Consider the following 15014-nt stretch of genomic DNA (forward strand, 5'->3'; position numbering starts at 1 on the left):
CAGTAGACATACATGGAAACATCTGTTATTGATGTGCTGGGCATAGCGGTTTGACCCATATAAACATGGCGTTGACGTAATGTTACATGTTTCTATAACATTACACAAACACAAAACACTTTCATGATACTATAATTGGTGCATTTTTTACACGTTTTTGCATGTCATTGACCGAATGAGGCCATATGTATTGCATTTCAAGACCTATACAAAGAAGCTGTAGCAAAGTGTGACATTGCATACCAGGTACCTCAACTCCAATGTAAAAGAGACTACCGTCTCTGTAAGGCTCCTTGCAAACTTTTGATGTTCATTTTATATGTTACTTTTCATGGCAATTTATTTGATGGCCACCACTATGCATAATTCATGAAACTGTCTGAAGTTTACTAGACAGAAACTAACATGTCTCCATTACATGCCAGACGACTTTGTTGACATTTTTCCTCTTCAGAGAAACCCATTCAACATCATCCTACATCACACACAGGTAAACACATCTGTCCCTGGTGCTGAACACCATTCACACAAAAGTAAACACACCTGTCCCTGGTGCTGAACACCATCCACACACAGGTAAACACACCTGTCCCTGGTGCTGAACACCATTCACACAAAAGTAAACACACCTGTCCCTGGTGCTGAACACCATCCTCACACAGGCAAACACACCTGTCCCTAGTGCTGAACACCATTCACACAAAAGTAAACACACCTGTCCCTGGTGCTGAACACCATCCTCACACAGGCAAACACACCTGTCCCTGGTGCTGAACACCATTCACACAAAAGTAAACACACCTGTCCCTGGTGCTGAAAACCATTCACACACAGGTAAACACACCTGTCCTTGGTGCTGAACACCATCCACACACAGGTAAACACACATGTCCCTGGGTGCTGAACACCATCCGTACATAGGTAACACACCTGTCCCTGGTGCTAAACACCATCCACTCACAGGTGAACACACCTGTCCCTGGTGCTGAACACAATCCACACATACAAACATGCCTGTCCCGGGTGCTGTACACAATCCACACACACAAACACACCTGTCCCTGGTGCTGAACACCATTCAGATACAGGTGAGCACATCTGTTCCTGGTGCTTAACACCATCCACACACACAAACACGTCTGTCCTTGGTGCTAAACACGATCCACACACAGGTAAACACACCTATCCCTGGTGCTGAACACCATCCACACATAGGCAAACACACCTGTCCCTGGTGCTGAACACCATCCCAACACAGGTAAACATACCTGTCCCTGGTGCTGAACACCGTCCAGATACAGGTGAGCACACCTGTCCCTGGTGCTGAACACAATCCACACACACAAACATGCCTGTCCCTGGTGCTGAACACTGTCCACACACAGGTTAACACACCTGTCCCTGGTGCTGAACACCATCCAGATACAGGTGAGCACACCTGTCCCTGGTGCTGAACACCATCCACACACGCAAACATGCCTGTCCTTGGTGCTAAACACCATCCACACACAGGTTAACACACCTGTCCCTGGTGCTGAACACCATCCACACACGGGTTAACACACCTGTGCCTGGTGCTGAACACCATCCACACATAGTCAAACACACCTGTCCCTGGTGCTGAACACCATCCCCACACAGGTAAATACACCTATCCCTGGTGCTGAGCACCATTCACACACAGGTAAACACACCTGTCAATGGTGCTGAACAACACCCACCCACAGGTAAACACACCTGTCCCTGGTGCCGAACACCATTCACTCACAGGTAAATGTACCTATGCCTTGTGCTCAATTTTGAAAACAATAGATTATGTTCCTTACTTATACTCGTATAGCTCCAAATTTGAGGTAAACTGAAACAACCTTGAAACTTCCTCAAAATGTTCTTGGCATGCCTTATTGACAGCCATGACCCTGAACAGATGTCCTTGAAGCAAAAGTATACTTGGCTCAAACTTACTCATTAAATTGAACGTGCAACTACTTCTCAATGGCAAAAACTAACATTAACATCCTATATCTCTACATTTGGATGCTTTGCAATCATTTATCATTAACAACATGTAACAAGAGAGAGAGACAGAGATACATATATAACTGTTACAGATATAGATATGGATATTGATACATATCATTTAGTTACCAATAATATGCTGCTGATTAACTCAGAGACAAGGATGCAACCAGATTTTTCTACTTCATCTTTATTCACCATAAGGTTCAAATTTTCAAACTTTATCATACCTCATCCACAAAATAGTCTGTAAATCTCAAACACTCAAACAACTACTTTCTTCCACTCCAAATGACCCAAAAAACTGTGGAATGAAAGGCCACACCCCTTCCCACCTACAATGGATCCACATAATTTACTTCTAGTACACATGACGCACATGAGTCATCTTCACATTTCTGGATGATCAAAGAACATAACTGTTACAACAGACTCCTGCACTCCCTGTCCCCAACAATCACTGAGCCATGACTTTCTACACTAAAAAAGTTTAATCTATAGTAATTCACACTTCAGCACATGCACACTGTAATTCAATGAAAGGAAAGGCATTAACATTCACACCATCTGATTATCTGTACCTTTACCTTAACACTACAACTAAAAAAATGCCAATCCTTCAATACATGTACAATCTACAGTCATGCTGATCATAAAAACATGCTACGATGCAAGCTACCAAAAGTCCTAATTTAAAACCTGTGTCACTTTTTTGTCAAACCAAGATATATCTACCACTCCAAATTGATGACAGTTCCTCAGATGAAAACAACATAAAACCTAGAAGGTCTGCAACTTCTGTCACAGCTCTTTTACAAGGCACTCAAAACTGGAACTCATTAGCCACACGCCAAATGTCCTAGCACTAGTGTGTGTTCTTGTGTGTTACTGCAGAATCCAACTCAGAATGACACCCAAAATTGTGACATTCAGACAGGTGTAAGAGCTGACCACTCTGCAGTCTGATGTCACATCATCTGGATCGTGGACACACAGGATGGTGGAGACTGCACGGGCACAGCGGAACGCTCGGTCGTCAGCACTGAAACATAACCAAGCATACTAAATATACTTATAGTGATGTCCCTATAGCTCAACTGGTAGCAGCCTCACAGTTCAGATCCTGGTTTCAATAACTGGGAGACCCAGGTTCAAATTCAGGGAAGGACATTTGGGGCTGCACCCTTCTTTTGGAAGAGATGTAAAAAGGTACATTGTACAAGAGCTAGCAACCCCTTCCTGAAAAGATGTACTCTGCTACTGAAACCTATGTGCTAATAGGCACATAAATAACAAGGTTAACGTCAACATAATCTTATTAATGATAAACTTAGTGTTTCATGGAGTATAGGTAATCAGTCATCATTTATTGCTCAGGTACATTTAACATTTTAACATCAAGTTATATTTTGTAAGTTGTGTAGTTACCAGCGGTCCGAAGGGTAGTTAACAACAGTCCCATTTATCACCATTGTGGCAGACCCGCCTCCGTCCAGGTTGACAGCATTCACCAGCCCAAGACTGAGCAAGTAATCTGCAAACTCCCACAAATTCACTCTGTGGGTGGACAAAAAGAGTGCCTTAGATTGTCGAAAAATTATCTTCTTCATTGGATACTTCCACAACCCTAACATTACTGTGTGGATGTAGCCGCAAGTCATCTTGGCTCTCATTTACAACATCACTGGACCCAAACTACATTTGTACATGTGTACTTCCAATTCTTCCAGTATCCTATTACACCACCTCTACGTCACATTTACAAAATAACGTTACATGTGTAGCAACAAGCTAAGATATACCATAATACCATGAACCCTGCCTGCAGTCTCTTTCTGGATGTATGTAAATCAAGGCTAAATAAAGGTTGAAAGAAATGTTTTCATTGGAAACATGTCTGAACTATATTCTTTGAACATGAGCTATTTTTCACTCACCCTCTGTCTCCTGTCTGTCCCTCTATGTGCACCAGGACAACCCTCCCCTCCTCGTCATGTCCTACTGCAGTCCTAGCTGACACCACATTAACAAACCTATCCAGGGTGCCTGAGAGAAAGAATAATTCAGGTTAGAGACAAAAAGGACAAAGCAAATCTGCTAATCTTCCACCTCCCACAAACTACATCTACCATAATTACAGGTATTTGAGTCCTGTAATGGAAAATACTGTAAATATAGCTTTTTCTCATTAAGTATGCAAATTAAGTTCACATTTGCATAATTCGCTCCTCATTATGTACATCTCTGCCAAAGATACCTGCATGCTACATATCATGGAAATTGATCATTTCTATACTCCATTAGGCCACACCAATTTAATTTCTTGGTTCACGGATTTTTTCATAAAAAATATGGAGCGAGAGAGCGAAATAAAAATAAAAATAAAAACTGTAAAATGGTTGGGGTAAAGGTAACGGCTAATCCAAAACATAAAGAAAAAAAGTTTTCAGCTTGAAAAAAGTACAAAAACACTATAATTGTACAATAACAGCACCTGTACCCACACTTTAAGGAGCTTATAATATGAAGGCCACTTTGCTACACCAGAAAGTTGGTGAATAGTTTCATTAATGGTGAAAATTTGCTGAGTGGTAATTTTTATTTTTATTTTTTTTTCCAAAAAATAGGAGCGAGCGAATCCGTGAACCAAGAAATTAAATTGGTGTGGCCTTATGCTCCTTGGAAGATTTTGACAAAAATTGCCCCTGCGGGCCCAGAGCAAGCCACTAGGGGGCCCAAACATACATCACTTCTTCCATACATCTTAAGCTACCTGCAAACAAAAAATCATAGCATCATAGCATGTCCAGGTCAAAAGATACAAAAAATTGAAGTTCTGCTGCAGTACCAAGGTCACACACCAGGGAGCCCAAAATCAACCCTGGCCTCTATCTTCCCAACCCCTACCCACATACCAAATATCATTACAATCCATTCAGAGGTTCTAGAGTTATGGCGACCACAAATATCCAGAAACACAAACACACAAACACACACACACACACACACACAGACATTATATCTCACTGGACAGTGCCAAACTGTGCCAGCTTTGCAAATTTGTGCCAATGTTCACTCTGAAGAGCGACACATTTGTATATGAAGCCCAGATGGAAAGCAATGGAATCACATTCTTGGTCTTGTAAATAACTTAATTGGAAATTGTATTGTTGCCACTGAAGTAAAAACCAAATGTACAATTACCAAAAATCATCAAAAAGAGAAGTGGCTATTAAACCATTTTGCACCTATCTGTTCCATCGGCAATGGAGTAATTTCAGACAATGAATCGTGGCAAATAGCAAAAATGTGCCCCGATTTATGTCACTTCATGAATTCCTGGTGAAGTTTTGTGCAGTCTGGTAAGATGCCAGCTTAACTCACCAGTTTCCTGTATGTCTGCACATTCGGTGGTTCTACTCTCGTTCACATAGACGGTAGCGTTCCTGACCAACCAGATAACTCCAGACACCAGTTGTACGAAGGGGTTGTCTTCTCTTAGCACATCCTGCTCAGACAGATAGCTGGGGGAGATGTCGCAGATGAAACAGGTAAAAACTATGACAATGGCAAAACCAAAGATATGGAATAATCAATTAATCAAATCATAATTCCACCGGTGCCATAATAATTTCTGGATGTTGGTGAGGTGAAGAAATGCAAACCATATTCTGGGTTCGAACTCCTTTTCTTGCATACCTGGTATTACTTGCACTGTTGCAGAACAATCGAATACTACCAGCACCAGACAAATTTTACCTGCATCACTCTGAATTTAGGAAGTATGGATCATACTAAAATTGTTCAGGAACTATGTATTGCTATTTTTTTCTTTTATACTCTATAGGTGGTTACAGTCAATGCAGCTAATAACAATCCATATACACCTATACATTATAGGACAATTATGTATAAAACTGTACATGGACCAGTGCAGGTTAGGTGCAGGCACATTGTAGACTTGCACAGCTCCAATTTTACCTGCACTAACCTGCATATGCAGGTGGTATTTCAAGCCCTGATATTACAATAATTCAACTTTTACTCACCCAACTACGATCGTTCCATCTTTTCTGATCCCAAAGTTGGCATTTTGAATCCCCCCAGAGTCTTGAACACGTTGACCGTCTGTCACCACGTTCCCCAGACACGCCCCTGTGCGAGTGTCAAAGAACCCTGCATTGAGAGCCACGTGACAGGTACGAGTCTGGGATGTCTGTGTGACTGTCCTTCTTCTTGGCTCCATACAGCCATTTGATCCACCCGGCTCCACCACTGAGAAAGTCCTCAGTGGGTTGTTGATCACTGTATAATGTCCGTAACCATTCTTAACGTTCTCAAGGGAGTCCACCACCTTGGTTACAAAGTATCTAGTGGTAGATGTGGCAGTTGTGTGAAGGCTGCTATGTGCTGGGAATGTTTCGTGGGTGGCGTTACCAAATATGTTGGGCTGACAGTCTCTGACGTGGCGGTGGGAATGCCTGGGCCACTCCTCAAATGATGGGAAGGGTAGCAGCAAGTCATCATCTAATGATCTGAAAGGAAGATAATCATATCATCTTAAGTGATGACCGGAAAAGAAGAATTATGTCAAATTGGCTCAAATTGTGCTATCATAAAGGTGTTCCTGCAGCAGTGATTGACGATGGGGCACAGGTGTATATTTTCAACAGAATTGTAAACCTCAATATTCTTTCTTGAAAACTGGTATGTTGATTAAACACATTCAAAGCAAGCAAAACACATTGACATACAAAATTGGCATAAATAAAGCAATTATGGTTCAAACAAATACATTGTAAGGCCAGGAGTGAAAAAAGTCGTTCTCACAGAATAGGTTTCAGGTTGACCTGATGTTTTGGTTGATGGTTTCTGCATCACAAATTGATTGATAATGCTCATGTTGTGGTATCACAGTAGTGCCACTAGAGCTCAATGAAGATGCTTTATTCGTGGAGAACAGGTGTTAACATGAATTGGTACACTGTTTAAACTGGATGCACTGTGACGTTTTCAGCATTTTGGTCTTCAAATCATAAGTATCCTGTTTAAAGAAGTGCCACCGTTGCTACGGCCGTTGCTAGGGACGCTTTTTAGGGACGCTGGTTCAATGTTCAAAGGGATCTTAAATCCGAACAGATTTTTCTGTGGTCAGTTTTTGGAGATAACAAAGTAGACAAGGTTTGCGACTTTGCTGTTTGTAAAGTACTATCTTAGCAAATTGTTATAGATCCTTATCATATACTAGCACTTATTATAGCGCCGTAATGTTTGCTTTCAAAACTACGTCCAGACGAGGGCTATGTCGGGAAAATATTACTCCTGGACCGTTGTCATTTATAACACATAAAACCAACCAAGCAGTTGAGCAACAGGTCAGGAGAACAAGATATGACTGTTATACTTACGGTCCTGTTGATACACATGCTTGTACAGAACACAAAAGAATAACAATCTTGAAAAAGGCACTTTTCACGCTCGTGACCGCCATCTTTCCTGTCCAGGTGAACGTCTTGACTTTATTCAAATTGTGACCTTGAACTTCGACCCTCAATGTCAACTTTTGCTAACTTAAATTTCATGCCGTGAGGAAGGGTAAGGGAGGGGTAAACTGGTCGACTTGGCGGCTTAGGGGTGTTTTGCGGTTCACTTTCTGGCAGTGGTGAAAACGGCCTTTGAACGAATCATGCATGCTAAGGACTTGAAACAAAAAGATGCCTAACAAACCTACTAATGAAATACTAACCCTGTTTTGAAAGACTCTATCTTTGACGAGCAAAAGAAAAGGCACAAAACCCCAATCTAGATTTGAAGAACAAGAGCATGAGATCTGTACTCTGGAGGGCTCTCGGATACATGGAAACTAAGAAGAATTCTATACAAACTTCAAAACAACTAAGTATATGTTTTAAATCCAGTAGGGGAGGAATGTTATGTTGACCGTATAAAGTTACCCAACCCATATACACTGTATATATACTGTACGATCCCCATGATTTAAACCAATAACCCGGCCACTATAACGTTACTAACATCTGGATTGAATAAAAGTTACTCTGGCATCGACACCAGACAGAGCTAAGGCCCCGTAAATACAAGTGGTTTCTAGCAGCCTGGCTTTTATAATTAGACGGGCCTTTTGAGTTATTGAGAAAAGTTCTGTAACTTGACCCAACCGCGTACGCTGATGAACTGGGCGGACGGGCCACACCCCAGCACCGAAGAAAGAGCGACGATCTCCCGATGTTATGGTTACCAGACCGTTAAGCAGTTTCCCTACTAAGCATTACTCCAGGATAAAGACAATACATCAAATTGAAATACAGACGTGACAAATGAGTTCCTGCATATCTTCCGTTTCAGTACAGTATCAATCTTCATCTGTGACGCTGTTACCTGAACAAACTAGGATGTTAATCTACAAGAAGATCTTGCTGTGGCATAAGATTAGTATCATAACATAAGCTGGGGAAGGAGTTTAGCCGGCAGAGGAGTTTTATTCCCCACCCCGGTTTGTTCTGCCGCAGATCTTCGCTGTGGGGAATGAAACTCCTCTGTCGGCTTAACTCCTACCCCAGCTTATGATACCATCTTATGCCACAGCAAGATTGGCTTGGAGATTACTCGGATGTATCAAATGAGACATATGGCATAACTGCTCGTAGGAGGAGTTGGTTTCAAGGGGAGGTTACTTTTTCTGAATGAACTTTATTGTTCGGCAGTAACCGATTTCGCACTACCACCTATGATAGTAACGCCAGAACGGTTAAGAACTGTTTGTGATCCAAAATCCGACCCATCCAACATAGCGAGTATACGTCTGACGCCAGTGTGTATATCAAGTCCGCATGAGTTCCGTAGTAACATTATTCTTCACGTTGGTAAAGTTTGCGACCGAAGAAGTTTTTTTCGGTTAGATAACCAAATTGCACAACGGGAGGTCAAAGTAAATAATAGCTTCTCCCTTGCAAACTTTACCTAAGCCAACAAATGTTAAAATGTAGCTCATACGGATTTGAATACACAGACAAGTGTGAATGTGGCCTTATATGATTGTGCATTGTCGTAATTCGTCGTATAAGTGATATGCGACATTCGGGTCTTCGAGCATTGAGTGGAAAGTGTTCAGCACCAAGGACAGAGGACAGTGGAGTTAGTGGTTGTTGTTTTTATATGCGCAAAAAAGCATTCATTGTCAAAGTCACACGGCATTGTGAAGATGCTTCCTTCACCGCAAATGTTCAAATGACGATCAGTCAGTGTTTTTGATTTCGATTAGTCCTCGGCGACCTCCTACTCGGTGGATGTTAACGAAGGGCACATGAGAAAGACTGGTAAGAGCAGGGAGGGAGTACGTCAACGCACGTCACTCTCACGGTTGCGCAAGGTGCGCGCAAATTTTTGCCTGCACGTAAAATTCTACGGCGTGTGTGTGTGCTCCAAAATCCGTCGGATTCCCTACGAGTTCGTAGGGAGGCGGACTCAGGTGGTACTTGCCCACGTTTTGGTATGTAGACAGCATGTCTTTGTACGTACGTACGGCGGGTTGTGCCCCTAGCTTAAGCTAGCACACGCCTTGAATTTAACTTCAAGGCTGTCACCGTTGGGATGCCCGACCAACGGCTCCCCGTCCATTCGCCTTGTCGTGGTGTGAGGGCCCGAATGTACCAATTTCCCAGTCCCGGGGTAGGTGCCACATTCCTACTCTGTAACCTCGAATGAGGGGGTGGAACTTGGGTAGTCGCTAAAGGATGGACACAACACCACCGCCTTCCTGTCAGCGGTATAGAAAACGACGAGGTTTGGCTTCAGGTCAGCTACCTGCTCCTGTAAAAAGCTATTGCTACGAAAACAGTTAGAAGTAAAGCAGCTACGAAGCAGCCAGGACGAAAGTCGTCTCCCAGGAGAGACAGAAGGACGGACACCAGTGAAAGCCTCAGCGAGGAAGCTGATGCCCCGATGACCAGAGTCCTGACTGCGAAAACCGTCACCCGTATTGGGTACTGGAATATTAGAACTTTAAACCAACCATCAAAGCTAGCACAAGTCTTAAGAGAAATGGAGACATATGGAATCAGCATACTAGGTCTTAGTGAAGTCCGTTGGACAGACTCAGGCAAGACTATGTCAGACGACAAAACAATTCTGTTCTCAGGTCGTCAGGATGGAATTCACAGGGACGGAGTAGCCCTAATCTTAGATAAGCCTGCAGCAAATGCCCTTGAAGAATGGACACCAATAAATGAGCGTCTTATAACAGCAAGATTCATCACAAATCATGCAAAAGTCAGTGTAGTCCAGTGCTATGCCCCAACGAATGAATACGATGAAGCTGATAAGGATACATTTTACCAACAACTCCAAGACACGGTTGAGAAGATCCCCCGCCATGACATCCTCATTGTCATGGGGGACATGAATGCCCAGATTGGAGGTAACAGATCAGGATTCGAACATGTGCTGGGCCCCCATGCTTATGGCAACCGCACGGACAATGGAGACAGGTTCATCCAGTTCTGTGCCATGAACAACATGAAGATAGGTTCAACTCTTTTTGCCCATAAAGATATACATAAAATAACGTGGTTATCTAATGATCATAGAACCAAGACACAGATTGATCACATAGCAGTTGGACCAAGATGGAGAGTGCCATGCCTCGAAGATGTGAGGGTGTACCGAGGGGCCGACGCTGGAAGCGACCACCTCCTGTCCATTGCTAAAATCAAGATCAAGCTGAAAAGACAAAAGAAGAAAGCATCACTGCCCAAGAGGTTTGACACTACAAAGCTGAAAGACCCGACTGTGGAAACCAAGTTCAAAACCGTTCTGAAGAGTAAGTACTCTGCACTAGAAGGCTCACAAAAAGGTCCACAACCAGGCACAACAAACAGATGGGAGATACTGAAAGATGCTATGACAGAAACAAGCAAAGAAGTTCTGGGCTTCAAGAAATCCCTTAGAGAAGCATGGATTAGTGACCAAACATGGCAGCTGATTGATGAGAGGAAGACCCTACACCGATTAAAGCACAATAGGAACTCAGATAACAGTGCTGTCCACCAAGAGTACACCAAGAAACACAAAGAGGTGAAACACAGTGCTCAGAGGGATAAGCGAGTGTGGATGGAAAGACAGGCTGAAGAGGCAGAGCAAGCGGCAGCCAGGAACGACATGCGCACAGTGTACCAGATCGCAAAGAAGGTCACAGGTAGTACAAAAGCCAGTTCAGGCCCCATCAAGGCAAAGGACGGATCCCTTCTCTCTAGAGGAGAGGACAAACTTAGCAGATGGGCGGAACACTTTGAGGAGGTCCTCAACAGACCCAACCCTGCTTCACCAGCAATAACAGAAGACCCACAGCACTTACTCGAGATCAACACTGGGGACTTCACGGAAGAAGAAACTAGTAATGCCATAAAGCTACTGAAGAACAACAAATCACCCGGCATGGATGGCATCACAGCTGAAGTGCTCAAGGCTGGAGGCGAGTGCACTGTCAAGTGGATGTGCCAGCTCTGCAATCAAGCCTGGAACTCTGGGCAAGTACCAGATGACTGGAAAACCGGAGCAGTGGTATGCATCCCAAAGAAAGGAAATCTTGCTGAATGCGACAACTGGAGAGGGGTCACCCTCCTGTCCATACCAGGAAAGGTGTACTGCCAGATGATCCTTAATCGCATGCGTGAGGCAGTGGACAGAGAACTCCGGGAACAGCAAGCGGGCTTTCGACCCAAACGATCCTGCGCTGAACAAATCTTCACCTTAAGACGCATTATAGAAAAGTGCAATGAACTTCAGACCCCACTCGCTATCAGCTACATCGATTTTACTAAGGCATTTGACTCCATCCATCGGCCCTCATTGTGGAACATTATGCAAATGTACGGACTGCCTCCCAAGTTGATATCTGCAATCAAGGGGATTTATGCCAACTCAAGATGCTGCGTAAGGACCAGTGATGGGTACAGTGACTGGTTCGAGGTAGCAACGGGGGTACGTCAAGGATGTGTGCTATCACCCATCCTCTTTGCCCTCGCCATTGACTGGGTCCTATCCAAGGCAACAGACAGAAAGGGTATACAGTGGGTACAAGAACAGAAACTGTCGGATCTGGATTTTGCAGATGACATCGCCGCCCTAGCAGAAACCACCCAAGAGCTCCAGCCGTTAGTAAGCGACATAGGTTCCTCAGCAGCTAGTATTGGCCTTAAGATCAGTACGAAAAAGACCAAGAACATGTTGTCAGGACCCCACCCACCGGCAACAGCTGTATTCATCGATCAGGATGAAGTAGAAGTGGTTGAGAATTTCACTTACCTTGGAAGTTCCATTAACAACAACGGGGAGATAGATAAGGAACTGGACTGTAGGATTGGAAAGGCTTCAGCAGCATTTAACCAACTGGGAAAGATCTGGAGGTGCAAGAAACTCTCTCTTAAGTTAAAACTACGCTTTTACAACAGCAACGTCCTGTCTACACTCCTCTACGGCTCTGAATCATGGAATTTGAAAACCAGCCATGAGAAGAAGCTTGACGCCTTCGACAGCAAGTGCGTGAGGAAGATCTTGGGTATTAAATGGAGTGACTTTGTCTCAAACAAAGACATAAGAGCACAAACAAGACAACAACCAGTGTCCTCCATCATATGCAAACGACGGTTGAGCTGGCTAGGACATGTGGTCCGACTCCCACCCGAGAGATTTGCTCACCAAGTTCTCCAGTGGAAACCTCAAGGTCGGAGAAGGAGGGGCCGTCCTAAGATGAACTGGCAGCAGACAGTTGACAGAGATCTCCTGCCAGCAGGCAAGAGATGGAAAGATGTGTGGAGACTGGCTGCAGACAGGGCGTGCTGGAATACTCTAACTGCCTCATGCGTCGCACGACGTGGGAGCTACTAAGTCTAAGTCTAAGTCTAAGTAAGCTGTCACCGTTTCTATCGTTTTGAAGAAATTAAAACACATTGTTAAGCTACTTGGCGTATGTAAATTACACAGAAACGTAAATTCTAATGATAAATAAAATCTGAACTATCAGTCATTAAACTATAAACTCTACAGGCAATTACTTGTCCATCGATGCTCTTTTTATGAAACATGAGCCACGATTAAAGCCGTAAAATTGCATGCTAGTTAAAAGAAAGTCAAACGTTCATCTGTAATCGCAACTCTGGAGTAACAGTTTCGTCATCCAATTTGCGGTCGATGATCGTGAAGTCGGTCTATGCTCGTCCGACACCACAAAACTCTTCGACCTCAAATACTGCCGACGACAAGTCGCTGATGTTATGAACAAGTTTTCGTGCACAGAGAGCATCGGGAAAACGAAATACCTCAGACGTATACTGTCGAAGATGTCATTTAGAGCTTGCAGAATCGTCTTCAATGAGGCCGGGAAAGCCATGCCACATCATTCTACATCATGCATCCGTATCCTACTTGGGTGGAATACGTAGTAGACAATGGATGAATGAATGAATGGATGGATGGATGAATGAATGAATGGATGGAAGGATGGATGGACGAATGAATGCGTAGTACCAGTCCTTACCTAAACTTTAAAGAACTTATCTCACCAAGCGGAGGCAATCTGGAAGCACTACGGAGGTACATCGGAGTTTGTTCACGGAGGCACCTTCGCTATTTCTCTTGCACTCACACTGACGCGAGGCACCGTTGCGTTTCAAGTCCAGATGGATGGGTTAGTGGAAATCGCATCGTTGTCAATAACGCATCAAAAACAGATTTGAAAAGATGAAAGTATATTCAGTTATGACGCTTGGAACAACATAGATAACCTATTATAAATTATATGTCCAATCTTAATCAAATTACTCGTACAGTAAAAGAAAAGACCGAAAGTCCCTATTTCATTGAGCGGAGGTACTTTTGAAATACGCTGGAGTTTGTTCACTGTACATTGTTCATCAATGTAAAATGATTAGAAATGCATCGGAAATAGATTTGTAGTGATAAAAGGATATTCAATTTTTATCTCATTGATACTTGGTGCAATATAGGTAACATAATAAAACATACGTATCAACTTGACACTGACATTCACATTTTGTTGCCGGCTTGGTGGTGGCATGATGGAGGCACTACTGAGGCACGACGGAGGCATTTTACAAAACACACCGCCTTTTTCAGTTTGTTGGAGGCACCTTGGATTTTGGAGGCACGTCGGATTTCGCTGATGGCAAGGTGAGGGCACGTTTGTGTTGTCGAAATCAACAGTGCCTCTGCTTGCCCTTAAAATAACAGTTCTACCACGCAATGATATACAAGACCACCATCCACACACAGGCTAACACACCTGTCCTTGGTGCTGAACACCATCCACACACAGGTAAACACATCTGTCCCTGAACACCATTTACACACAGGTAAGCACACCTGTCCTTGGTGCTGAACACCATTCACACACAGGTAAATACACCTGTCCCTGGTGCTGAACACCATCCACACACAGGTAAACACACCTGTCCCTGGTGCTGAACACTATCCACACACAGGTAAACACTCCTGTCCCTGGTGCTGAACACCATCAACACACAGGTAAACACACCTGTCCCTGGTGCTGAACACCATCCACACACAGGTAAACACACCTGTCCCTGGTGCTGAACACCATCCACACACAGGTAAACACACCTGTCCCTGGTGCTGAACACCATCCACACACAGGTAAGCACACCTGTCCTTAGTGATGAACACCAACCACACACAGGTAAACACATCTGTCCTTAGTGATGAACACCATCCACACACAGGTAAACACATTTGTCCCTGGTGCTGAACACCATCCACACACAGGTAAACACACCTGTCCCTGGTGCTGAACACCATCCACACACAGGTATCCACACACGAGGTACACCTGTCCTTAGTGATGACACCATCCACACACAGGTAAACACATCTGTCCTTAGTGATGACACCAGCCACACACAGGTAACACATTTGTCCCTGGTGCTGACACCATCCACACACAC

The 15014-nt window shown here is 43.7% G+C and overlaps 1 protein-coding gene across 1 annotated transcript; it reads right to left on the reverse strand.

Moving 5' to 3' along the window:
• Positions 1–2193: 2193 nt before the first annotated feature.
• On the reverse strand, positions 2194–8013 carry LOC118429300 (N-acetylglucosamine-1-phosphodiester alpha-N-acetylglucosaminidase-like). Its single transcript, XM_035839782.1, has 6 exons — positions 8000–8013; positions 6069–6554; positions 5404–5543; positions 3957–4065; positions 3448–3576; positions 2194–3061 (listed from the first exon to the last, which is right to left on the reverse strand). Exons 1-6 carry the CDS (start codon positions 8011–8013, stop codon positions 2905–2907), a joined length of 1035 nt encoding a protein of 344 aa, XP_035695675.1. The 3' UTR covers positions 2194–2904.
• Between the last annotated feature and the right edge of the window lie 7001 nt (positions 8014–15014).

Source organism: Branchiostoma floridae, chromosome 13, assembly GCF_000003815.2.
Source record: "Branchiostoma floridae strain S238N-H82 chromosome 13, Bfl_VNyyK, whole genome shotgun sequence".
NCBI lineage: Eukaryota > Metazoa > Chordata > Leptocardii > Amphioxiformes > Branchiostomatidae > Branchiostoma > Branchiostoma floridae.